We start from the raw sequence: 27,657 nt of genomic DNA on the forward strand, positions 1-27,657 counted from the left end.
GAGCGCTCCCTCTAGTAGAGTTTGCAGCCCAGTGCAGGACCGTGGGCACCTGGGGTCCTGCTCCCCGCGCAGTGAGGTTCCCCCACCGCCTCCATCAGCGGCGCCTGCGGCCTCGCCTCACACCTGCGTGTGGCCCCGGCTGCCCCCACCCCATGGCCCCAGCCCATGCGGGTCCAGGCGGGCAAGATGCGGCCGGTGTCCCCGGAGGAGAAGCCCAACCCGCTTCAGGACGCGAATGTCTGCTCTCGGCTGTTCTCCTGGTGAGCCCCGCCTGGGCTGAGACACCCCGCCGCCTCAGGGGCCAGTGCCTGACGCTGCTGACCCCTCTCAGGGGCTGAGGGTCGAGGTTCAGGGCGAGGGAGCGCTTTCCGATGGGTGCTTGTAGCGGGTGGGGTCGCCCCACGCCGGCCGCGGGGGTCCCTGTCTGCGCCCTCTGGGTGGGGCGGCGGGAAGGGGTAGCAGGAAGGGGAGGAGGGACTTGGTGGCGGGGCGCAGGGTCTCCCTGCCTTGCTGCTCGCTGCCCTGTCAGCCTCCTCAGTCCCGGGAGCAGGAGGGGCAGCGGGAGCAGCAGGCAGGGAGGCTGAGAACCCAGGCTGCCCAGGGGGTCACCGCCAGCCGGAGAAGGACCGGACCCCGGACCTCCATCCTTAGCCGGCTTCCCCAGGACAGTTCGGATTCATAGTTCTGAATTAATTTGCACCCTTTCCCCACTAAGCAAACAACCCTGAACAGCTTCCTTTATCTAATGAGTGCTCTGCTCCTGTTGCCATCTTCCAACAGTGGCCCCACGTTTCCCCACATTCCTTAAGTGATGGCGGCTGAGTTCCAACTGCACCGGGCTCCCTTGTCCCTGTGTCTGTGACCATGTCTCCCTCCCTCTTTCTCTCCGTGCGCATCTCTCACTGTATATCCTGGTATGTAGTTGTGACACATTTCACGTGTGTAAGAACACTATTGTTTTTTATTTAATGAACCGGTCGTGATTCTTGAACCCAATTTGCTTTTATCTAGGATACATTGAGAGGACTGGAGGATGTATTTGACCAGCCCCTTTCCTAACTGTGAAATGTCTCTGCTTCCACCTTTGAGAGTCACCCTGAGGATGGGGTCCCTGAAGCCTGTGGGGTCTTATCTGCATCTCTAGCCTTTCCTGAAGCAGTGCAGGGTCTTGATGCAGGTGGTCCTGCCCTGGAGTCCTCTGGTCCTGAAACCACTGAAGGGTCCCTGAGCTGGGAGGTAACAAAGACAAAAAGTGGCTCAGAGAGATGAAGTTCTCAACTAAAGTTTTCCATCTGGTACCTGGGACCACTAATTAGGTGGGGCAGAACCTTTGGGTTTAATCACACTTGAGTGATTTTTATCTTTTGTTCCTGAACACTAATCCATTCATCTTTCCCACAAATTCTGACATTTCATTTTTTTATATGGGAGGGCCTTGGGGATCCCCAGGGAACCGAAGCTTCTATGCTTGTTCTGATGGTGGTGTGTTCAGTGTGTGTAATTACATCTCTTGGCCATTTGGTAGCCTTTAAGGAAAGAGGGTCAAGTAGAAAAAATATGGGTGTAGGCTTCCCTGCTGGCTCAGTGGTAAAGAATCTGCCTGCCATAGCAGGAGACCAGGAAGCGTGGGTTTAATCCCTGGGTTGGAGAGATCCCGTAGAGGAGGAAATGGCAACCCATTCCAGTATTTTTGCCTGGGAAATCCCATGGACAGAGGAGCCTGGAAGGCTACAGCCCATGGGGTTGCAAAAGAGTTGGACATGACTGAGTGACTGAATAGCAACAACTGTAAATGATAACAAAGTAGAGACACCTCTCCTTAACTTGAGGCAGGGCAAGGAACTCTCCAGGGATGTTCTATTTGTGGATTTTCAAAATGTGTGTGTATGGAAATAGGAAGATGAGGACTTCTCATTGATTTGGGTAGACCCCATTTGCAATTTTCCTGCTGAATTGGAAGTAGCTATTACCTCTTGTTTTACATGTGAAGTCACTGAAGCAGAGAGGTTGAGTAGTATTTTTAAACTTTTTATTTTATATTGGAGTATAGCCAATTTAAAATGTTGTGATAGTTTCATGTGGACAGGAAAGGGACCCAGTCATGCCTATACATGTAACCATTCTCCCCCAAATTCCAAGAGTTTGAGTAACTTGCCTGTGTCACATAGCTTAATAGTAAAAGTTGGATCCCAAACCAGGAGTCTGGCTCCTGAGTCTGTGTTGTCCTGTATGTAACTGCTGTTCAGAACTGCTTCTCTTTGGATACTTGTTCTTAAATGCAGGGAGAAGGCAAATGCAAATACAGCTTTGGTCTTGTAGGCAGGGGATTTTCAAGGATTTTCTTTAAGTTCTTGCTGTTGGAGATGATGCTCGTGAAACATCTCTATAATCAAGCTTTAAGGCGGCTGTTCTCAGAGCATGGCTCTCAGACCTGCAAGATCCTTGTCGTCACCTGGGAGCTTGTTAGAAATGCAAGTCCCCACCCCCACCCCACCCCCACCTACTCCAGTCCTTCTAGACCAGTTCTGTAAATTTAGAAATGGTGGAGTGGGGTTAAACAGGCTTCAGGCGATTCTGATGGAAGGTGGAGGCTGACTTCTGCTTTAAGCCGCTCCTCCCATTGGCATTGTTCCTTCAGTGTTAACTTTTAAAAAGGGGTCCAGACTTAGTGAAGTTAGTTGGTGACCATAATTGCCATCTTGTTTGTAAAGTCTGAGGTACCCTCATGATTTCCTCGTGTCCCCCACTCGCTGTCCTGGGAAAGTAGAAATGAGCCCAGGCAGGACGTGCTGCCCAGAGACAAGACCCACCTTGTAGAGAAACTGTTTTCAGCTTCTCTTTGGGTGTTTGATTTTCTTCTCACATTTCATCTGCTTTCTCAACTTGTTGCTGCTGCTGCTGCTAAGTCGCTTCAGTCGTGTTCAACTCTGTGCAACCCCTCAACTTGTCAATGATGCCAATAACTAGCTTACTGACTTTATACAAGTGATCGCACTGGGTTTTAGTGTTTTCACAGCACAAGTAGGACTGAGAGTCTAAGAGAAGTCGTGCATTATGACTGTTGGTAATTGTGAATTTGAGAAGAATATATATATTTTTATATTTCTATAAAAAGCTTAAAAGTATGGAAGAAGGAGGGCCTCCTAGATAGGTGGCACAGAGATAAAGAACCCACCTGCCAGTGCAGGAGACACAAGAGACGAGGGGTTTGATCTCTGGGTTAGGAAGATATCCTGGTGTAAAAAATGGCAACCCACTCCAATACTGTTGCCTGGAGAATCCCATGGACAGAGGAGCCTGGTGGGCTACAGGGTCTCAAAGAGTCAGACAGGACAGCACATAGAAGAGGAAAGGAATAAGGATTTGTTTTTATTAGCCTGATATACTTGCTGATATTTTGGTTATTTCTTAGTCTTTCCACTCGACATCTTTGCCTATCTGCACATGCACAGTTTTTTTTTTTTTTTAATTGAAATTATAGCTTATGGTTTTTTAGAATTAATTTTTATTGGAGTAAATTGCTTAACAATGTTGTGTTATGCATGCTTTCCTATGAAGTTAAATATGTCTGAATCCTGATTTCTTCTTAATTTTTGATGGTTAACATTTATTTATAGCATTATCTAATGTGCAAAACATGGCATTTATTTTTTAATTAAACTTTTTACTTTGTATAGGAGTATATCCAATGGACAATGTGACAGCTTCAGGACGACAGCAAAGGGACTGAGCCATACATACACATGTATCCATTCTCCCTCAAACCCCCCTCCCATCCAGACTGCCACATAACACTGAAGAGTTCCCTGTGTGACACAGCGGGTCCTTGTTGGTTATCCATGCTAAATAAAGCAGTGCGTACACGTCCCTACCAAACTCCCTAACTATCCCTTACCCCTATCATTTTCCCTGGCAACCATAAGTTTCTTCTCTGAGAGTCTGTTTCTGTCAAAATGTGGTATTTAACTAAAATGTATGCAGTCTTTCACTTTTGTTTAATACAGTTTATTGCTAATTAGGATGTGATGCACATTTATGACAATATATTTTGGTGCATCTTTCCAAGTTCCCAGAAGTAGAATAATTAGTGAAAGGCTGAATTTTTTTCCATTAGGTTCAGACCAATTTGCCCTCTTAACAGCTGTTTGTGAGCTTATTTCATTTTCAACTTTGAGTACCTGAATTACATTTTTCCTGGGACTAAAGTTAAAAATAGTTCAGTTTTAATTTGAATTTATTTAATTTATGCAAGCTCGGTCACTTAGTCCTGTTCGACTCTTTGCAACCCCATGGACTGCCTCTCAGGCTCCTCTGTCCATGGGACTTCCAAGGCAAGAATACTAGAGTGGGTTGCCATTTGATTTGTAGAGATGGAACATTTTTTTATGTCTATTGACCATTTATGTCTTTCTTCAAATGTCTATTAATAGATTTTTTTTCCTATAGAGCATTTATATTTTTTAAATAACTTGTAATAGTGCATATAATGGTGATTGCAGTCAAGAAATTAAAAGACACTTACTCCTTGGAAGGAAAGTTATGACCAACCTAGACAGCATATTAAAAAGCAGAGACATTATTTTGACAACAAAGGTCCATCTAGTCAAGGCTATAATTTTTCCAGGTGTCATGTATGGATGTGAGAGATGGACAACAAAGAAAGCTGAGTGCCGAAGACTTGATGCTTTTAAACTGTGGTGTTGGAGAAGATTCTTGAGAGTCCCTTGGACTGCAAGGAGATCCTACCAGTCCATCCTAAAGGAGATCAGTCCTGAGTGTTCATTGGAAGGACTTAGGTTGAAGCTGAAACTCCAATACTTTGGCCACCTCATGTGAAGAGCTGACACATTTGAAAAGACCCTGATGCTGGGAAAGATTGAAGGCGGGAGGAGAAGGGGAGGACAGAGGATGAGATGGTTAGATGGTGTCACCAACTCAATGGACATGAATTTGGGTGAACTCTGGGAGTTGGTGATGGGCAGGGAGGCCTGGTCTGCTGCAGTCCATGGGGTCCCAAAGAGTTGGATACGACTGAGTGACTGAACTGAAGTGTATGTAATACTTTTTCAGATTTTCATTTGTTCTTTAGAGGTTTTAAATTATATATCGTTAATTAAAATTGAGCTTTTCTTTTTTATTTCTCCTGTGGCTTTTGTAGTATGTCTTTTAAAAGTCCTAAAGTCATCTAAATCTCTGTTTTGTTTTAGCTTTTTTCTTATTTTATTTCTAACAGTAAAGACAGCTAGAAATTTTTTTTTTAGTTGTTGATATAGGCCCCAATTTTTAAAAAACTGTCCATTTTCCTATTACGGTTGATTAAATAATTCTTATTTCCCTCTATTGGAAATAAGAAGCACAGTTAATGAACCGTGGCCAGCTGGGGACCAGATTGTCTAGTCTGCTGACACTATCCCTGATGATGTCCCTACTGTCCTCACTGCAGCCTCTGGGGTGTGCTCTGCATTTCTCTCCACCCTTGTCCCAGAGGCCAGCAGGTTGGGGGTGAGTGCAGGACCTGTCCCCAGAGATGAGGGTGGAGCATGGTCTTGGACCAGATGCACTTTACCCTTCAGGGAGTGGTTGCATCCTCAATCCCCTGACACTGACCATGTCTCAGTCAGTGAACTGTCCCCTTGCAAAGGGAGTGAGGATGTGGAAACTGTCACTTGTGTTAAGACAGACTCTCCAGAGACTCTTGTCAGAGAAGCTGATGACATGAGGGGGATGTGAACTGGCTGAGTACTGAGATGGTTTAGGGAGGTTGGTCCTGTTAGGTCCTCAGTAACTACTGATTGTGAATGGATAGAAATGTTTAATTTCAAACTAGGATTCTTTGCACCGTTTTTAGAATACCACTTGTTACTCTTCATTAACAGTCAGAAATCCACATGTTGTAGAAGGAGGCTTGGCGAGCTCTCCAGGGTTCTCTCTCTGGCCTTGACCTGTTGCCTGTAAGCATTTAGTTTGTTGAGTTTTGGTAATTTTATACAATAACTATAGCCTCAAGAAAGAAGTAGAACAACCCAAAGGTATATTTAAAGTTACTCGTATGTCCTTATGGCAAAATAAACTGCCTAACAAATTTATCTCTTGTAGTTTAATCTTGACTTTTTTGGGCTTTACAGTCCTGCATCTGATCATCCTGAGACTAGTATCCACTCAGATGTGTCAAGTAGATAATTTGCCTTTTGGAATCTTCCATGTTGATTCCCTGTCCTGTTGATTCCATTCCCTCTGTTGACCTGAACTTTTTCCAGCAAAAATGAGCATATTCAGAATCATCAGAGAATGGCAGTTTGAGGTCTACATTTGTGGAGAGCCAAGTGTAAGTCCCCAAAGTGCCAGGGCTTGAAAGCACTTTTTTAGAGGGGAAGAGAAGGTTGGACGGGCTCTTACAAAGTCCATGGCTTTTCACTGGCTGAGTCCTTGCCAGGTAAGGAGAGCAGTCCTTCTTCTTCCTGTTGGGCAATGCTGCTGTAACTTCATGTATCAAACTTTCAGAGGCTTTCTGCTGGGGACCACATGGGATTACTCAAGCACTCTGTGGTGGTGATGACTGCTCTTTGTCTGGGGTGGGGGTGGGGGGGGCGGGGACCTTTGTCCTGTTCAGAGCATCACTGACCCTCTCAGCATCCCAGGGAGGTGTTCTCTCCAGGTGTTCTCCCCACTTTCCAGAGGCCAATCCTGAGAGGTTTTGTGGCTGGTTCATGGTCATGTAACCAGGAAGTGGCGAAGTCTAGACTCTAACACAGGAACATTTCTAAATGAGGCACATTGGGTTCCATTTTTGTTTCTCATTAAATGTTTTAAAACTGTGGAAAATGTACACAACACAAAATTTACCATCTTGATGATTTTTAAGCATACAGTTCAGTATTGTTAAGTATATTCATGTTATTGTGCAACCAATTTCTAGAATACTTTTCATCCTGTACTCAGTTCAGTTCAGTTCAGTCGCTCAGTCGAGTCCAACTCTTTGTGACCCCATGACTCACAGCAAGCCAGGCCTCCCTATCCATCACCAACTCCCAGAGTTCACCCAAACTCATGTCCACCGAGTCAGTGATGCCATCCAGCCATCTCATCCTCTGTCATCCCCTTCTCCTCCTGCCCCCAATCCCTCCCAGCATCAGGGTCTTTTCCAATGAGTCAACTCTTCGCATGAGGTGGCCAAAGTATTGGAGTTTCAGCCTTAGCATCAGTCCTTCCACTGAACACCCAGGACTGATCTCCTTTAGGATAGACTGGTTGGATCTCCTTGCAGTCCAAGGGACTCTCAAGAGTCTTCTCCAACACCACAGTTCAAAAGCATCAATTCTTTGGCACTCAGATTTCTTCACAGTCCAACTCTCACATCCATACGTGATGACTGGAAAAACCATAGCCTTGACTAGATGGTATACTAGTGTGCTATTAAAACAATAACTTGCCACTTCACTTGCCCCCAGCCCTTGGCAACCACAAGGCCAATTTGTTTCTCTTTGAATTTGACTGCTCTGAGGACTTCATATAAGTTTAGTTCAGTTCAGTCACTCAGTTGTGTCCGATTCTTTGTGACCCCATGAACCATAGCACGCCAGGCCTCCCTGTCCATCACCAACTCCCAGAGTTTACCCAAACCCATATCCATTGAGTCAGTGATGCCATCCAGCCATCTCATCCTCTGTCATCCCATTCTCCTCATGCTTTCCATCTTTCCCAGCATTAGGGTCTTTTGAAATGAGTCAGCACTTCACATCAGGTGGCCAAAGTATTGGAGTTTCACCTTCAACATAGGTCCTTCCAATGAACACCCAGGACTGATCTCCTTTAGGATGGACTGGTTGGATCTCTTTGCAGTCCAAGTGACTCTCAAGAGTCTCCTCCAACACCTCAGTTCAAAATCATCAATTCTTTGGTGCTCAGCTTTCCTTATAGTCCAACTCTCACATCCATACATGACTACTGGAAAAACCATAGCCTTGACTAGATGGACCTTTGTTGTCAATGTCTCTGCTTTTTAATATGCTGTCTAGGTTGGTCATAACTTTCCTTCCAAGGAGTAAGCGTCTTTTAATTTCATGATTGCAATAACCATCCACAGTGATTTTGGAGCCCCCCTCCCCCCCAAAAAAAAAGTCAGCCAGTGTTTCCACGATTTCCCCATCTATTTGCCATGAAGTGATGGGACTGGATGCCATGATCTTAGTTTTCTGAATGTTGAGCTTTCAGCTAACTTTTTTAATCTCCTCTTTCACTTTCATCAAGCAGCTCTTTAATTTTTCTTCACTTTCTGCCGTATGGGTGTCTCATCTGTGTATCTGAGGTTACTGATATTTCTCCTGGCAATCTTGATTCTAGCTTGTGCTTCCTCCAGCCCAGCATTTCTCATGATGCATGATACTCTGCATGTAAGTTAGATAAGCAAGGTGACAATATACAGCCTTAACATATTTCTTTTCCTATTTGGAATCAGTCTGTTGTCCCATGTCCAGTTCTAACTGTTGCTTCCTGACCTGCATACAGGTTTCTGAAGAGTCAGGTCAGGTGGTCTGGTATTCCCATCTCTTTCAGAATTTTCCAGTTTGTTGTGATCCACACAGTGAAATGCTTTGGCATAGTCAATAAAGCAGAAATAGATGTTTTTCTGGAACTCTTTGGCTCTTTCAATGATCCAGCAGATGTTGGCAATTTGATCTCTGGTTCCTCTGCCTTTTCTAAAACCAGCTTTAACATCTGGAAGTTCACAGTTCACATATTGCTGAAGCCTGGCTTGGAGAATTTTGAGCATTACTTTACTAGCATGTGATGTAAATCAAATCATAAAATATTTGCCTTTGTGATGCACCATTTTACAGTCTCACCATCAGTGTGCAGGGTTCTAGTTTCTCCACATTCTTGCTGACACTATTTTTTATTCTTTTTTTCTCATGGTAGTCTTCCTAATATATGTGAGCTGGAATCTCATTGTGGTTTTCTTTTGCATTTCCTTCATGATTAGTGATTTTGAGCATCTTTTGCTCTTCAAGCAGAATTTTAAAGAGGGTCTTTGTGGGCTTCCCTTGTCACTTAAATGATGAAAAAAATTGTCTGTAATTCAGGAGACAATCTCTGGGTCAGAAAGATCCCCTGAAGAAGGGAATGGCTACCCACTCCAGTATTCTTGCCTTGAGAATTCCATGGACAGATCATGTGGTTGCAGACTGGACACAACTGAGTGACTAACACTTTCATTTTGGGGGTAGGATGTCATCATCTGGGTAAGTCCTGGTGCTAATTCCCTGAGAATTTTCTATAGGGGACAAGTGTGGAATAAATCACCCAACATGTTTGAAGCCTGTTTAGTGGTAAACCTCACAGATGGTATACTGTTGTTTTGGAAGGTAACTGAGACGTAGAGATGTTCAAGGTGGTGGAGGTGCTGAACTGGAGTGGAAACTTGGAGCAGAGGGCAGCTGAGGTCCTGGGTGCTCAGCCCTACTGCTGGGACTAGAGTCCGGTCTTCTGACTCCTGGGCTGGGGTTCTTTAGGGGTGCCAAGGTACCCATATTAGCAAAATCTGAAGTTCAGTCTTATTGCTTCTTTAATGAGTCATGCATAGTCATACATTCAACAAATAGTTCTTGAGCATCTGTACCCATGTCATCCTAAGAATAACAGGATAAAAGAAATGTAATCTCTGTCGTTGCAGTTATTCAGTCACTCAGTCCTGTCCAACTCTTTGCCACCCCATGTACCAGCACACCAGGCTTCCTTGTCCTTTACTCTCTCCTAGAGTTTTCTCAAACTCATGTCCATTGAGTTGGTGATGTCATCTAACCATCTCACCTTTTGCTGTCCTCTTCTCTTTTGCCTTTATTCTTTCCCAGCATGCGGGTCTTTTCCTTTGCATTAGCTTGGCCAAAGTATTGGAGCTTCAGCATCAGGCCTTCCAATGAATATTCAGAGTTGATTTCATTTAGGATTGACTGGTTTGATCTGTATCCATGGGTTATTATGGTCTGATCTTGGAAATTTCCTACCCTGGCAAAATCAGTAAAATGGTGTTTACCTATGGGCTGTCTCTGCATATTAGCTATTATCATTTAAATAATGCATAACTGATCTGAATAGGTTTTTTTGGTGGGATCTTCTGTACAGTTCTATTTTTTCCCTTTATAATAAATAATTGCAGAGAGATACATTGAGATTATGTCAATATAATCTTCCCCTTCAAACTTTCACACACTGTTTTTAATTTCCATTGATGATTTTCTGACTTGATTGTTCCTTTTTGTTTTGAAATTGTTAAACATTTTTATTGTGTAGACTTATAACTTTACAGGACATGCAGGATAAAAAAGTGTAAAATATCAGTAAGCATTTAAAATTTCAGCAGTCTTTTGGACCAACACTTGATTTGAACAAAGGACTAAGCATCTATATAGAACAGACATGTCTTGGGATACATAGTTTACGGATTGAATCACAAAACAATTCCCCAAGTTATTTCCTCATATAAAGATAAAAAAATACCTTTGCACTTAAAATTTTTTCAGTAGAGTACATTCTCAGTTATGTGCACAGTTTAAAAGTAAATGATTTCTCCTTTAATGTTTGTTTGTATTTGTTTGCAAGAGTTTTCCATTCTCTCCTGTTTATGTAACAGTACTGATTCATGGATTCTTTCACTATTTACTGGGTTAGGGTTCATTGCCATTTATTTATTTTGATGCTCAAAGTATCCCAGATTTGTCTAGCAAGAGTCATTCAAGCTTCTCTGTCCTTCCTACACATCCTCATGATTCCTTGAGTGCTTCCTTATTTTATGGCACAAGATGTCCCAGACCCATCTTGACTTTCTCTGCCTGGAGCTCTGCTCATCAGGGCTCATACTAGTTATGAGCAGCCCCCACAGAAATTCTCCTTTTGCAGTCAGTGTTGTGGCTGAACTGGCCCTTGTGGTTCTTAGGATTGTGAGACACATCTCAGAAACAACCATAAAGGAACTTTGAAATGCCAAGGTGTATCACTCACATGTCCTGGAGGGTACAATGCACCCCTGGGGTGACACAGCGAGGTTCTGGATAGAGAGAGAGTGCTCATGAGCAAGCTTGAACTTGGGGTTCTGCCTTTTTGAGGTTGAGAGTAGGGTGTCTAGTATTTTAAAGGTTCATTCTTTATTGGTGAATTTAAAACTTAAGAGCGGGAAATAAAGTCTGAGAAGGGAGAAGCAAGCAGTCAGTGAGATGGTCTGTTATCAGGTCAACCAGAGCTTTCTGAAAGCGGGAACTTCATGGGTGGGGTGGCCTGGCTCTTTATCTCATTGTGTAGCTGTCACGTTGTGTAGATATTCACTGGAGATGGATGTCTTTGACATGGTTGTCCTCAAAGCTTAATGTCAGGCACTTATATTACAATAATAAAAATGAACTATCAGGTGCTGACACACACTGCCCCAACCTTGGAACCAGCCGTTTCTTCAATTAGTTCCTTTTAAGGAAGAAGGTGTTAAAAAGCCAAGGTCTGGGTGAAGGGGGCCAAAGGGCACTAACTTCGTTATAAAACAAGTCAGTTATGGGGATATAATGTGCAGTCTGGTGACTATAGTTAATCCTGCTGTATTGAATATTTGAAAGCTGATAAGAGAGTAAACCTTACAAATTTCTTCCGACAAGAAAAAAAATTGTAATTGTGTATGTTAAACAAAACCCCAAGATCGGGGGGCTAGAATGCTCTTTGCTAACAGTGTGTCATTGCTTCTGGGGCCTCTCAACATACAATTAGGGAGTGTGTACGTGTGTGTGCATGTCTGTGTGTGAGTGTGTAAACACATATCTAATTATTCCCCCTATCTCTATATATTTAGAATACAGTTGTTGTTGTTGTTTTTAACAAAGCCCATCACTGTAGGATTCTAATTAGAGCTGTGTAATTTAGATATATGTCACTGTCCTTTTAATTTTTAACAGGTGGCTAAACCCCTTGTTTAAAATTGGTTATAAACGGAAATTAAAACAAGATGACTTGTACTCAGTGCTTGCAGAAGATCGCTCCCAGCACCTTGGAGAAGAGCTGCAAGGGTGAGCACAGACATCAGGCAGAAGGGAGAAAGAGTCAGAATTTCCACATGGGACTACAGGTGTGGGGGGGCTTTATCTTCCTCTGGGTTCTTCTGAGCCTCCTCCCCTGACACTGCACACTCACCCCCTCAGGCTGACCCTGGGCTTAGCCCACTTTGGAGGCTGGGGGAGCCCGTGTTCCCTGTGCATCTGTGGACGTGGAGGGAGCCTGCAGCCATGGCCCTGGAGGTCGAGCTCTGTCCCCGGAGGTGGGGCCCCTGGAGGAGGATGTCTGCCCTCATGAGCTGCTCATGGTGCTAAGAATCCAGCAAAGTTTGGCAGGAACTTATTTCCTGAGACTAAAACTTTTACCTCAAGGCCTGTTTTTCTGGTGCTTCAAGGTCTGCACCGCTCATCTTTCAGGAGCCCTGTGAGCAGTCAGCCAGCATCTATGGGGCCCCACAGAGCGCCCTGTAGTGAAGGCCCATCTCCCACTCCGCCCCTCCCCGTTTCCCTGTGATGGACACGCTGTTCTTCACTGTGCTCTGTTTCTCATCGCAGGTACTGGGATCAGGAAGTTAAGAGAGCTGAGAAAGATGCATGGGAGCCTTCTTTAATGAAAGCGATCATAAAGTGTTACTGGAAATCCTATATAGTTTGGGGAATTTTTACTTTTCTTGAGGTAAAAACTTTTACATACAGTGCATTGCTTTTCAGGGTATGCGGGTCAGTACTGAGATGGACATGTGTGGAGAGAGGTCAATGGCTTAAGGTCTGAGGCTAAATCTCATCTAGGAAATATGATATAACTCAGTGGTTGTATGTATCTTTTTTTAAAAAAAAAATGTATTTTGACTGCACTGGGTCTTTGTTGCTGTGTGCAGGATTTCTCTAGTTGCAGTGAGCAGGGTCTACTCTCTAGTTATGGTGTGTGGGCTTCTCATTGCAGTGGCTTCTCTTCTTGCAGAGCACAGGCTCTAGGGCACACATGCTTCAGCAGTTGTGGCAGACAGGCTTTGTTGCCCCATGGCATGTGGAACCTTCCCGGACCAGGGATTGAACTTGTATCCCCTGCATTAGCATGTGAATTCTGAACCACTTAACCACCATAACGTCTTTTGAAAAAACCCAAACGAATTTGTTGGCTAATTGAATATTTTCCTTTCAACATAGTGTGATGGAAGGATGACACTAAAAAAGAAAAGACATTTTATACCATATTAGGACATTATTGGTGCTCAGTAAATGATATAAATGCTAAAATTATTCCTTTACTAGAAGAATATCCTACAAGCTCAAGGAATATATACTTCCTGGTTTGGAGGAAATAAACTTGGACCAGAGCCCCGGTAACGTAAGGCATTTTGCAGGTGATCAGCAAATAATTGTTAACTTGCCCAGGTCACATCTGATGAATGCTTTCCTAAGAAATGATCATTTCTTTTCCCCTTCCTCTGGAACAGAACCTGGGCCCAGTGTTTGGGCTGAACCTGCCAGAGCTTCCAGGGGCACGCCCTTCTCTGGGCTGTTCCCCCTGCCCTAGAGGCCAGGTCACTCAGGCCAGAGCCCCCTGTGGGGAGGAGCTCCAGCTTCACCATGAATCGTGGAGAATCTGTGCACCAACTGTGCTGGTTTCCATCCTGGCTGTGGGGGTGGTTTTCTGGTTGAAGGGGGATCCTGGTAGCCTGGCACTGGCAGATGGTGGAGAAGGGGATGTGCAGGGAAAACCAGAGACAGAAAGCTGTGAGGTCAGTGACCTCCATGACCCTGAAGATCCTGAGTCAAGATCCCCCAGAGGACAGTCCACCTGGGAACACAGTGCCGGCAGCCCCCTGTTCTGGCTGAGCCTGCTGGGGTTCTGCTGCAGACCCCCCTGGGCGGCTTGTGCTCTCCGTGGTCCCTTAGCGCTGCCTTAGGGACATGGGCGGGCTGTGAGTGTATGAGAGCAGGAGGGATGGAAAATGCAGTTGCTGTCAAAGGGGGGTTTTAGGTGGAGAAGGTATGAGCTGTCATTAGTTCATTGTGTTGGGGGTGAGATGGGTGGGCCAGGTGGTTTACAGGTGGGCGGCGTGGCTCTTGTTTAAAGGCTGTGCTGCACTGAAGGGCACTGAGGGCAGTGGGCAGCTGGGTAGGTGAAGTCCGCCCCACACAACTGGAGAGACAGAGTCTGTCAGCTCCCAGGGGACTGGGTGGTCCTGGGGGATGGAGTTCTCATTGATGACAAAGGTGTGTTGACCATTGTGCCAGAGGGTGGGAACAGGTGTGTGGGGCAGAATGCCGCATTAGAGAGGGCTCTGACCATGTAGATACCTCAGTGTTTTGAGAAGGGCAGGATGGAGTGTTGATTTCTAAGTTTCCAGCCCCAGGAATACTTCCTGCTGGGGATCTAGGAAGGCCGGGCCTGGGGCTGCATAAGGTGCAACTGGTAGAGCCCTGGTCCCTCCTTCAGGAGACTGGTTGTTGGGTGGTCATGGCAGAGAAGTGGGGAGTTGAGGACCTGGTAAATGTGGGGGTTCATCCTCTGTAGTACTAGAAGTAACAAATAACTACATACTCAGAAGTTATGGTGGTATCCACAGCAGTACTATTAGTTTAGTAAGCAGGGCTTCCCTGGTAGCTCAGTGGTAAAGAATATACCTGCTAATGCAGGATAGGAGGGTTCCTTCTCTAAGTTGGGAAGATCCCCTGGAGTAAGTGGTAACCCATTCCAGTTCTCTTGCCTGAGAAATCCCATGTACAGAGGAATCTGGTGGGTTGCAGACCGTGGGGTCACAAAGAGTGGAATGTGACTTAGCAAATGAAAACACACACACACAACAACAGGACGTACTTGAAAAAAGTTATGTATTAGGAATTGCTATGAGCACTTTATGTGCAGTATCACTTTTATTCCTTTGGCTGACAACAAAGTTGTAGGTTTCATATCACCCCATTTTAGAAGAAAGGACTCTGAGTCCAAGTATTTACACAGTGTGCCTCTGATCACACAAAACATAAAGGACAGTGAGGTTCCATCTTGGGCTCTCTGACTTGTGAGCCTGACCATCTCAATGATTGCGAGCTTGTCCAGGGTAGGAAGGCTCGTATTGAGAGCTTTGTCTTCATGGTCTCAGACATATGCATCCTGGACTTGGCCAAAGGGTAATAAATAGAATGCTAAGAACTTCCTGCAGCAGGAAGTCAGATGGGATCATAAATGAGGGTAGAGTCCAGGTGGCCATGTCCCCTGGTTGCCGGAAGTGGCTAGGGTAACAGTGGCAGCAACATCATGCTACCTTCAGATGGACCAGAAGCCCTTCAGGAATCACCTTCCCCTCATTACCATCCCTATGTGATTTTTTTTTCTTAGCTGTGCTGAATCTTCATTGCTGCACTCAGGCTTTCTCTGGTTGTGGCAAGTGAGGGACACTGGTTACAGTGCTCGGGCTTCTCATTATGATGGCTTCTCTAATTGTGGAGCACAGACTGTAGGCTCAGTAATTGTGGTGCATGAGCTAAGTGCCATGTGGGATCTTCCTGGACCAGGGATTGAACCCATGTCTATTGCATTGGCAGGTGGATTCTTAACCACTGATCCACCTGGGAAGCCCATGACATTACTCCTTAATGAGACTGATCACTCAACTGGATTATTAAATACTATCTCTCAGCAGAAAATTCCAGACACTTAGGTAGTAATGACCCGCCTTTATTTTGTACTCATTTTTGGTGAATTTGTTGTATCTATCAGTATTCTCTTTGGTAGGGGACATTACTCTTATTTCTCCTGTAATTACACTGATATTAGGCTCAAATGGAGAGCTAACAGGCAACACTGATTCCCAAAGAGAATCATATGTTTCAGGAAAGGTTGGGATGGCAGGTGTTAGTGCTGGCTTCTGGTGGAGAGCCCCGGGTTTGCAGGCTGCAGCACTGGACTGCCCTCGGCCATGCCTGGGCTGACATTCTTGTTTCTCTGTGTGAGCCTACAAATTTCTCTTTCAGTGAAGTCTATAAAAAGTCTGTTTTACATTTTACAGTATGAGGGGCTCTTCCATAAACTTTTAGAGCTTCTAGGGGTAAATGATGGGGCTTGCTGGAAATGTAATAGTGAGCCTTTGTGTTCTTGTGAATTGATCCTACTACTCTGATCTGATCATCCTACTCATACTTCTTCAGCTGAATGGTGATCTGTTATTTCTCTGTAGTAGATGAAGCCTTCTGTGACCTTGTGTAAGGTGAGACAGTTGGTACAGCCTGTGAACATGTATGTAGAACAAAACAGGAGTGTTGGAGTTTCACGTTATATTCTCTTGAGGAATGGGGACACCTTTCTGTAAATATCCTGATCAGGCACTAGTTGGCTGAACAGAAAATGCTGTTAGTTTTGTTTCATGTCTGATGTTTTGGATTCTCTTTCCCTTCCACTTGCATGTGGGCTTCTCAACTTTAGACAGACAGAAGAGAGCTATCAAAGCAAGCTGCTGGCTGTTCACCCTGTCTGTGTTAATAAGAAGGGATTACCTAAAAGGAAAAGCTTGTTTCAAAGATCCTGAAAGATTTCCAAACTTTTGTCATTGTGTCTTTTTTTGTGGAGGAAATGATGTTGAGGGCCAAGGTGTTCACTTTTGGTGAGTTGGATTTGTGTTGAGTGTTTGGTTTTCCTTGATGGGGGAAAGGGGGACATTCAGGGAGTGCCTAGAGGGAGGAAGTAGGTTGTGGGGTGGAGTGGCCATTTGGCAGAGTGAGCAAATGTTGTAGTTTTTTGCTTTTAGTTTTGGGGAAGAAAATTATTTTCCGTAAGTCTTACTCAGGAGGTAAGTTTCAATGCCCCCCAGTTCATTAATTTAGGATTTTAATTTTTGCCTTGGGGAAGAGATGATTGGTAACATTTCATCCAAACCAGTACCTTCAATATGTGGCTGATGACAAATCATGGAAGATATTGTTTTTTAGATTGACTTCTGCCATGTTTAATTGTTGATTCTGAGGTACATCCCAGATTCTAGGGGGTAGAGATGTTAACACAGTATCACCCTGGGACTGAGAGCCTGGGAACCTCCCCAACCTGCTTTCTTTGTTATACTCCAACAGTGGCTGGGCTCCATTCTCTTCATCTACAGACATGTGCAGTTCAGGGTGGGAAAGAGTGGATATGTTTGTGCTGGTGTCTCTGTTCATAAAGATTCTTAAAGCAGAAGATGGTAAGAGCATGTCCCACATATAGGAGCCACTTTGACTTTCTGTTGGGTTGAGACATTGAGCATACGAGGGACAGGGGAAGCCTGGCAGAGGGCTTGTATTCATATAGAAGCAGATTTCTTAGCCTTCTTCTGCCACCTTTATCCTTATTCATCTTAAGGCTCACTTGGTATTTTGTCAAATGTGTTCTAATGTACTGGTTGTACTATTTATTGAACTTCCAGAGTGTATTCAGCACAATGTACTAAAGCTTTCTTGTCTTGGAATATAGAGTTTGGGCTTAAGGTTAAAACTATTGTCTGCTTGTCTTCTAGAAGATAGTATATATGCTTTTTTTGTTTTGTTTTCTTGTTGTTGTTTTTAGATTAGCCGTGGATGTAGCATTATGTCAAAATACCTTTTTAACATTCTAATAATAAAAGTAAAGCTTGAATTAAAAAAATAATTATGGCTTGCATTTCTAATTAAAGCTTTTTTCTTTCAGGAAGGCACCAGAGTAGTTCAGCCCATATTTTTGGGGAAAATGATTAGTTATGTTGAAAGCTCCAATTCTGTCACCTTGCACGAAGCCTACGGCTATGCAGCAGGGCTGAGCGCCTGCGTGCTCGTGTGGGCCGTTCTGCACCACTTGTACTTCTATCACATTCAGCGTGTGGGGATGAGGCTGAGAGTAGCCGTGTGCCATATGATCTACCGCAAGGTAAGTGTCGCTCGGTACCACAGTGTGTACCTCCCCTGAAGCATTGGGAACATTTGGGGAAAGTTCTCTGTAAATTATACATTTTGTGACTAGAAATACTTACACATTACTAGAGAAATGTGCTAGGGCTTCCAGGTGGCTCAGTGGTAAAGAACCCGCCTGCCAATGCAGGAGACACAGGGTCAAGATCCCTGGGTCAAGAAGATTCCCCTGGAGAAGGATATGGCTACCCACTCCAGTTTTCTTGCCTGGAGAATCCCATGGAGCCTGGGAGGCTACAGTCTGTGGAGTCTCAAAGAGTTGTACACAACTTAGTGACTGAACGGCAACAGAGAAGCTTGCTATTTGCCTCGTCAAGTTTGTTGTCATCTCAGCAAACTTTTGCCAGTATATAATGGGAAGCTTTCTATTGAGATTGGGTCAGGGCTGCCTTTGATGACTTTCAGCCCACAGGCTGTGGCATAATCCCTGATTCTGGGAGAAACCAGGCTGGGTGTTAGAAAAGGAGTGGCCACTAAGCTCATAGTCATAGTTTGTCTACACCGTGGACTCCAGGCTGGGCATGTTTCCAGGAGCTCTCTAAGGTTGCACATCTGCCATTTCCTAAAATAGCCCATTCAGCATTTTAGTGCTCTTTTCAGATGAACTTTGATCTTGTGAGAGGGATCATATGTAAAATGGTGTGTCATTTATTAACATTTCCACAGTTTTGGTAAAATTACTTTTGGCTTTTGATCATTGACTTTTAAAAATTGTGGCAAAATACACACAATATAGGGCTTCCCTGGTGGTCAGATGGTAAGGAATCTGCCTGTAATACAGGAGACCCAGGTTCGATTTCTGGGTCGGGAAGATCCCCTGGAGAAAGGAATGGCAACCCACTCCAATATTCTTGCCTGGACAATCCCATGGACAGAGGAGCCTAGAGGGCTATACTGTGATGGGGTCACAAAGAGTTGGACATGAATAAGCGACTAACACTTCACTTCATACACAATATAACGTTTACCATTTTTAACTTTTTCTTTTAAACCTCTTTCCACCTGAGCCTTTTTTAAAGGGCATCTCATTACTTTATTATTATGTTTTTAATTTTTTTTTAATTGAAGGATAGTTGCTTAACAGTATTGTGTTGGTTTCTGCCACATGTCAACACGCGTCAGCCATTAGTTCATTAAGTACATTCACATTGTTGTGCAGCTATCACCACTGTTCTTAGCCACAACTTCCCTCCCATCAGACATCACCGTTCTACTTCTTTGAATTTGACTACTGTAGGTGCTTCATGTAAGTGGAATCATACAATGTTTGTCATTTTGTGTCTGGCTTATGTCATGTAGCACAATGCCTTCAGGGTTCATTGATGTTGGAGTAGGTATCAGAATTTAATTCCTCTTTAAGGCTGAATAATATTCCATTATAGATCATTGTTGTATAATATTCCATTGTAGAGTAATATTCCATAATATTCCATTGTTGAATAATATTCCATTATAAAACATTGTGTATATCTATTCATCTGTCAGTGGACATTTGGGTTCTTTCCACCTTTTGGCTGTTGTGAACATTGCTGCCATGAACACAGATGTGCAAAAAGTTTGTGTATTCAGTTCTTTTAGTACATCCCCAGAAGTGGAATTGCTGTACTATATGCTGATCTTATGTTTAGTTTTCTGAGGAACTGCTATACTCTCTTTCATCATAGCTACATCATTTTACATTCACACTTGATTGGTTTTTCTGTTTACCTTAAGGACTATATGAGAAGATTTTACAAACTGACATTTTGTTTGGATCAGTGGCTCCAGTTGGTGGTCTATTGAAGCAGCTTGTGGTGTCTCTTCAGGTTCTTTATCTCTCTAGGGCATTTTTCAGAACTTTTTACCAAATAAAGGGATTGGGCAACTCAGGCTGTGTTTTTTGTAAAGTCAGCAGACTGGCATTAAGAACACAGATTCCTCACAGGAATAGTGCTTTGAATGCTACATTTCAGGTTTCATTCATTTCAGAATGAAGAACCTAAGCCCAAAGTGTTTAAATGACATCATCCACAGAATTAATGATTGATTCCAGATTTACAGTCCAAATCTCTTATTTTATTTCCTTAATGCAGCCTCTCCACTCTCACTTAATTTGCCTCAAATTTACTTTAGTTTGTTCCCAAGTCTAAACCTCTGGAGAAGGAAAACCTAAACCTACACCCTTTATCCTTCAGACAGGGCCAAGTTCACTGAGAAACAGGGTGGAGGATTTTGCTTCTACCTTCTACTCCTCCCTTTGCTGTCCTCATGGGCAGGGCTGCTGCCACATTGAGGACACGAAGGATGAATGAATGTCCGTCCCTAGAGCCCTGCTGTCGGGGATCATCTTGCTTGTCCTGATACCACAGAAGACCCCAGAAAAACTCTTCATTTTATGTTCTAAGAGTGATTTAGTATCACTACAGGAATCCAGTTCTCTGTTTCTTTCTCTCATTTCAGGCACTTCGCCTGGGTAGCTCCGCCATGGGGAAGACCACCACAGGCCAGATAGTCAACCTGCTGTCCAACGATGTGAACAGGTTTGATCAGGTAAGCTGCCCCTGAGGGATCCTCTTCCAGTTCCTGTCCTTCTCGCTGGGTTCAGCTTAGTGGGATGCCAGGTGCCAGGGTTTGGTGTCAGCCTGGATTCTGTTGAGGAACTTAGACAAGGGTTCTCTTTATTCAATGCTTATTTCTTCTGTGTGCAACTTAGATGTAATAATGTATGTTGTCCTGTAGATGAGGGTTTTGTTTTTCTAATATTAGGCAGGCAGCAGTGTTCTTGTCTGGCTTAGTGTCCGGGGTCCTCCTGGAGTGACTTTTCTTGGCATGTAGTGTTGGTGTTGCTGGACTGTCTTCCTCCTCCTCTGGATGATGAAGGCCTGGAGGGCAGGGATTGTTCTTTCCCCTGAACCCTGTTCAGTGCTTGCTGCATCAGGAGCCCGTGAAGAATATGTCAAGTGCGTGGTCCCCAGCTAGACACAGCTGATTCTCTGCTATCCCGCCATACTTTTTTTCCCCACTTATGTAATGAATAGATCACATGACCCAGGGTGTTATTGCTATTGGTCAAACATCTATATTGCACTAGACACTTCTCTTTCAGTTATTCATTCATCAAACATGAAGTAAGGACAGTACTCAGTTTCAGGGATGAATGCAATTTAGTTTTTCCCTGAAGAAGTCATGGGCTGTCAGGAAGGTGAGTATACAAGTTATTACTGGAGAGTGTGGTAGGTAATATAAGCTTTTCTTGGGTGCTGGAGTGAAATGGGGACTGAACATTGAGGCAGAGAAAGTTTGGGGAAGCCCTGAGCTCACATGTGGTATAGACAAAATCAACATTTTCTTTCAAGGCTGCTGGTCTGGTTCTCCCGGAATGTCCCTGAGGCCGGCCCTGTGCTGCCCCAGAACAGCGTCATCTGGGGTATATGCTTCACTCTCTGCTTCAGCAGGTTTAAAACCCATTGGGATCATTCCCATTTAGGTTCCTGTCTATTCTTTCACAGCATATTATTTCTATAATGGGTCCTTACTGGTTTTGTTTTTATACCATTCTAAGAAGGCTCTGTCTTTCTCTTTTAAGGTAATGATGTTCCTGCACTATCTGTGGGTGGGGCCACTGCAGGCTATTGCAGTGACCGCCCTGCTCTGGATGGAAATAGGAATGTCGTGTCTTGCCGGGATGGCGGTTCTCATTATTCTTCTGCTTTTGCAAAGCTGCTTCGGAAATTTGTTTTCATCACTCCGGTAAGAGAAACACTGGTTTTAAAAAATAGGTAACATGTACTTGGCAACTTCCACAGTCTGCTAGATGTTTTTGTTCAAAAGCAAAACAAAAGGTTTCTCTCCTCTCTTCTTTGTGTGGGTTGTAGACCCGTGGAGAAGGAAATGGCAATCCACTCCAGTATTCTTGCCTGGGAAATCCCGTGGACAGAGGAATCTGGTGGACTATAGTCCACGGGGTCGCAGAGAGTCAGATATGATTTAGCAACTGAACACATACATACACCCTTCAGGCTTAGCCAGTGGAGGCTCCAGCCTTAAGCTGAAGGCTGATCTTGAAGTGGACATGGTGATGGCATTCACTGACTCCTCCTGGCATTGTATCTGAATAAGCAGAGTGTCCTTAAGCAGAATTTACCCATGTCTAAGTTACTTAAATGTTATTAAAAATAATCATAATTGTACAGGCCCATTTCTAGCTGCATTTATTTTTATTATACTTGTGTTAGAGCCATGTTTATGTTGTGTTTTATTTCAATGTTTCCATTAAGTTATAGACATCCCAAGGGCAAGGTTGACCTTAATTATATCTTCATAAAACCCCAGAGTCCCAGCAGTGTATGTGACAGAAAAGAGACTGGTGATGAAGAGCCTAGTGATGATCAGATAAAGCTGAAGCAGGTCCCAGGGGGTTGGAGATGTGTCATTGTCCAGGTTGTCAGGTGATGGAGGTGTTGTGCTGTTTGAAGGTTTTTTCTTGAGTTTTTTCTTCTTCTTCTTTTTTTTTTTTTTTTGCAACCATGTGTGGTATTTTTCTCTACTTGGAAGTTCTTTCCTCTCTTTGGTTGGAGAGATGTTCCTTATCCTTCCAGGCCCTGTTCCACTGCAACCAGCAATTTTTATTCCTATTTTTATTACAACACAAACACTGTCTTCCTGTTATATTCTTTTCTGCCTTCCCTGCCTAACTGTGACCACTTTGAGCAGATGCTTTGTATCTGAATTATTTCAGGTGTTCCTTAGCTGATGCTGCAAGTTCTCCAAGTTAATTCTTGATTTGGACTGAGTGGTTGGCTTCCTAATTGAAATCTTTCTCCATTTGTACTTTGAGTAGGAGCTGCCTGTATTGTCAGCACAAAAGAGCTGTGGGGACTTCTCTGATCCTTGGTCTCTGTCTGTGCCCCCTGCTGCTGCTGATAATAAGGAAATTTGGGCTGTGGTTACTAAGGCTCATCTCTCACATCTGTTTCCTCAGGAGTAAGACTGCGGCTATCACAGACGACAGGATCAGAACCATAAGCGAAGTTATAACTGGCATCAAAACAATTAAAATGAATGCTTGGGAAAAGTCATTTATAGACATTATTCCCAGATTGAGATGGTAAGGTTTTATATTTATATATATATATATATATATATATATATATATATATATATATATATATATATTATACTGTATGTTTGTAGTTTTTTATTTCCTATTTTTACTGAATGGTTTAGAAGTCTTATCTAGTTTTCACATTAAAGTGAATTTAAATACTACTCACTTTATCCCCTCACACTTGGCAGGAATGTTAAGTGGAGCAGAGGAGATGTCAGTTTAACTTGCTTCTCCATCTACCATCTTCTTAAAGGAAAATACATATATGCTTCTTACTTATACAGAAATGAAGTTCTAAATATTTCTTAAGCATTGATTGTAAAATATTAGTGTTTGAGATGACAGTATTTAAACTAAAATTGTAGTATATGTTGATATAGCATAAATGGGGAGTTGATAGAGATTGAGTGTACCTGTATCAGGCCAAATGTTATGAACCGGTATTACTCATTGCAAACAGAGCCCTGAAAAGACTGTTCTTTTGTCTTTGCTTTATGTTTGTAGACTTTTAAAAAATATTTCGTTTAAATATCTGATGAGTGTTTGTACTCGAGCCCAGGGTGCTTAGAATTCTCTGGCTGCTCCCTGTCCCCTCTCACTGTGCACCTTTGTGGGCGCCCCTCCCTCTGCTGGGGACACACTTCGTCTTTCTTCTTCTCTAGCCTCTGCCAAGCGACTGACTCCAGCTCATCTCAGCGTCCACATGTGTGTGACTTTCCTGTCACTACTGTTCAGGGTTACATGCCTCTGCTCTGTGCTCCTGTGGGGGCTGTGCTGGCTGCCTCTGTCTAGTGTCTTACAATTTGGGGGCTTACTCTTTTTTCTTTTTTTTAATGTACACACACATCACACCACATCATTTTATTTATTTCTTTATTCATTAATTTTGGCTGTGCTGGGTCTTCATTGTTGTGTGCAGGCCTTCTCTAGTTGTGGCAAGCGGACTCTTCATTGTGGTGTGTGGACTTCTAACTGAGGTGGCTTCTCTTGGTGCAGAGCACAGGCTCTAGGCACGCTGGCTTCAGTAGTTGCAGCATGTGGGCTCCAACGCTTGGGCTCAGTAGTTGTGGCACATGGGCTTAGTTGCTCTGCAGCATGTGTAACTATCTGGACCAGGGATTGAACCCGTGTCCTCCTCATTGGCAGGCATATTCTTATCCACTGTACCACAAGGGAAGTACAGGGGTTTATTATTCTCCCCCCTCCCCCAATTTAATGAGCTCCTGGAGGGGATGGGCTTTGTCTTTCTGTCATCAGTGAGGAGCCAGGCATGGGACTTGTGGTTATGAATGCTTGTTGAATGAATGTTTAAATACAGTATGATTGACCCAAAATGTTTAAAAGTGCAACATTAAGCCTCCATTTAATTGTAAGAGTGAAGTGGTGATGAGGTCCTTGGGTTGTGGTGTGTGGTCCTTGGGTTGGGGCAGGGCCCTGGGTATGTACTGTGTAGTGTCTCCATAATGGGAGGGGTGGTTTATCTTAATCTGTGTCCACTCCCTAGAAAGGGGCCACTCACCTAGGGCACTTGAATTCATGCCTTGGATGTCAACAATTGTTTTAAAATCTGTTTTAAAACTCTTGTTTCTAGGGAGGAAATTTCCAAGATTCTCAGAAGTTCCTACCTTAGAGGAATGAATTTGGCATCATTTTTCGCTGTAAGCAAAATCATGATTTTCGTTACCTTCATCACCAATGAGTTCCTTGACAACCTGATCACAGCCAGCCAAGTGTTTGTGGTGGTGACACTTTTCGAGGCTCTGCGGTTCTCGAGCACCCTTTACTTCCCCATGGCCACTGAGAAGGTGTCGGAGACTGTCATCAGCATCCGAAGAATCAAGGTTTGGGGACAAATAACTTTTTCAAGTTGTAGGTGGATTTTATGTAAAATACCTTTTATTTGATGTGACGGTATTCCTATAAGTGAGATTTAACTCTCTCAGTGCCAAACCTGGCAGCCATTCCAAACTGTCTTACACACTCTTCTCTCTTCTTAGGTAGTGCGTACATGCTCAGTCACTCAGTTGTGTCTGACTCTTTGTGAACCTTTGGGCTGTAGCCCACCAGGCTTCTCCATCGTGGAATTTTTTAGGCAAGGTAGAGTGCATTACAAATATGCTAAGATCCTTACTCATTTATGGGTAGCAGTAGCAGTGGCATTTGCATCTTAATTTGCAGTGATGACTGCAGTGTGATTAAATGTCTAAAAGCAGAAGAAGGAAGCAGATTGTGACTCAAATGACTAGGTAACAATTATGTTCAGTCCTGAGGTGAATAGGCTTTCCTCTCTGGCCTGGATGGCGGGGGAAGAATTTGCTGGGAGCTCCCTGCTCCTCAGGCAGGAAGAGTGGCCTCAGATTCACTTAGCTCTCTGTCTTTAAAAATGGGTTCTTTCCTCCACAGATGCTTTGCTGGTGGATTTCTGAGCATGCCTTTTGGATCTGCCTTGTCATCCTTGTCCTCTTTTCACTTACTGCTTAATCCTATCTCTAGCTGCCCTCTTCCTTTCAAACTTGTGATTCCCTCCATACCCACTGTGTCCTTTTCCTAACTGTTTGTAAATAGCTAGGGGCAGATAATTTACATCACCAAGATAAGGCCCTGGCACACAGTAGGTGCTCAAGTATTCACATGTTTATGAGTAGGTCTACAATGAAGATACATTGACTCTGTGGTGCAGCCTGAGCTTGAACTTATCTGGGCTTTATAAAAAGTCTAAATCGTTCTGTTCCTGCTTCTCCACAGTGATGTATGGTCAGTAATAGATCTCTAGAAAAGTTATATAGCTCTGGTTGTGATGACATTTTATTTTTAGGTCTTGCCATAAAAGCTGATTTTGTGTGTGTGTGTGTGATGAAGTTTCTATACTACAAAAAACTATTACCCATAAAACATTAGTCATATGGAGTCAGTTCTGATTCTGTGAGCTTATTCTTCTTTCTGATGGGGGCTTTTAGCAACACTGATAAGGGATGATACATTCAGTTCAACAAAATTTCTTTTTCATGGCTTTCACATCTTGAAATAAGATGTTTAGGAATACACTTGGACTGTGTGCTTGGATTATGGTGACCTTATCAGTGACAAGGTAATTTGTTCAGATGAAAGCTTCACACGTATGTATTTTGTGCTGCTGTGGTTTTGTGGTTGTTGCTGGCACAGTCACTGTCTTAGATCAGTGCCGTCAGGACTCGATGTGTGGTCTGGGCAGTCCTGAAACCTTCACACATCTCTCATTTACCTGAGAGCAATTGAATGGGATAATCGTCAGTGCCCCCACCATACATATAAGCGAGCAGGTTCCTGGAACAGGAGAAATAGCTCACCCATCCTCACTCGTGAGTGACAGAACTAGGAGTCTGTCTAAAGCCTCATTTTTAACCACTGTTATGGTGTCTCCTTCATGCCTTCTGGCACGTGAGATATCTCCTGAATGTGGTCTCCATCATCTAGTCTCACTCAGAAGACCTTCAAAGGCTCTTTGTTTCTTGTAGAATCAAAATGTTAAACCCTAGGCTCCACTGGCTGCTCCATCACTTTCTGCGCTCTGGGGGAGGGGGAGGGGGGGACATTGCCTGTGACCTGCCACACTCACCCTCACTCTGGGGTCTTGGCTCACTCTGTTGGGCCCCCTGGGTTCCTTCTCTTCTGTTCTTGATTTAAGCAAATGCTGCTGAGCCTCCCATAGCCCCATGACCCTCTCCCAGCACTTCCGTTCACGCTGATCCAGGACTTCTGTTTATGTGCACGGCCAGTCCCACACCACTCAGCCTAGTATTTGTTGGCATGAAGCTGACTCCCCGGGAGTGTTCTGAGCCCCGTGACAGCAGACTATGTCTGGTTGTTCTTAAGTGTAGTGCCCCGCCCATGCTGGACACATCATGGGCATTGAATAAACACTGGATTGACTGAAACAAGAGTTACAGGAAATGGCTGGGATGTGACACAGAGGCCCAGGGTGATCCAACCTGTACTAGAAGCTGCAGAAATGCAGAAGGAGGGAGCAGGTTAGAGTTAGGCATTCCTGCAACATCAGGTCTTGGGGAAGGGTCTCAACCCAGGGGAGCTGGATCTTATCCAGAGTGGGAATAGGTCTGAATCCTCCCCTTGTTCTGTGTGTCCATTTGTGTATCTGAAACCAGCCTGACTGAACTTGGTGGACCTGCTCTTGAAAGAGAGGAGCTGTGCCCTGCACAGCCTGGTGTTCATGTAGACTCTTCTGGCCTGGCTCCTTATCTGGGCTCGTGGGGCTTGTAGGTGATTAGAAACAGTCAGTCTTACTGAGTTAACAAAGTTAGTCCGACTGTCTTGTTGACCATCGTGAAATAATAAAAAAGATCAATACCATGAGGCTTTATGGTAAAATGCATCTCTAGTCTGAAGGTGGTTTTGAGACAGAATTCCCTCGTCTTTGAAGTTGGTCAGTCTTTTTTCTCTGAAGACCTTTGACTAATTGGATGAGGCCCATCCACACTATGAAGACTAATTTATTTTATTCAGAGTCTTCTGGATTTAGAAGTTTGTCTCACCTGAAAAATATTTTCACTGTAATGCATATTTAAGTAAGTGTATGGGGACTGCAGTTCAGTTAAGTTGAGATAAAATTAGCCATCACACCCTCTTGAATCC

At 43.9% G+C, this 27,657-nt stretch overlaps 1 protein-coding gene across 1 annotated transcript in view; it reads left to right on the top strand.

The window, feature by feature from the left end:
* The first annotated feature begins 186 nt into the window (after window positions 1–186).
* Window positions 187–27,657, top strand: part of LOC133049596 (ATP-binding cassette sub-family C member 4-like) — a 154,704-nt gene continuing 127,233 nt past the window's right edge. The window contains 8 exon segments of the mRNA XM_061133714.1: window positions 187–260; window positions 11,931–12,041; window positions 12,582–12,702; window positions 17,686–17,901; window positions 20,382–20,471; window positions 21,508–21,671; window positions 22,903–23,028; window positions 24,620–24,869. Of these exon segments, the coding sequence (XP_060989697.1) occupies window positions 187–260; window positions 11,931–12,041; window positions 12,582–12,702; window positions 17,686–17,901; window positions 20,382–20,471; window positions 21,508–21,671; window positions 22,903–23,028; window positions 24,620–24,869 (1,152 nt within the window).

Source organism: Dama dama, chromosome 30 (assembly GCF_033118175.1).
Source record: "Dama dama isolate Ldn47 chromosome 30, ASM3311817v1, whole genome shotgun sequence".
NCBI classification, from domain to species: domain Eukaryota; kingdom Metazoa; phylum Chordata; class Mammalia; order Artiodactyla; family Cervidae; genus Dama; species Dama dama.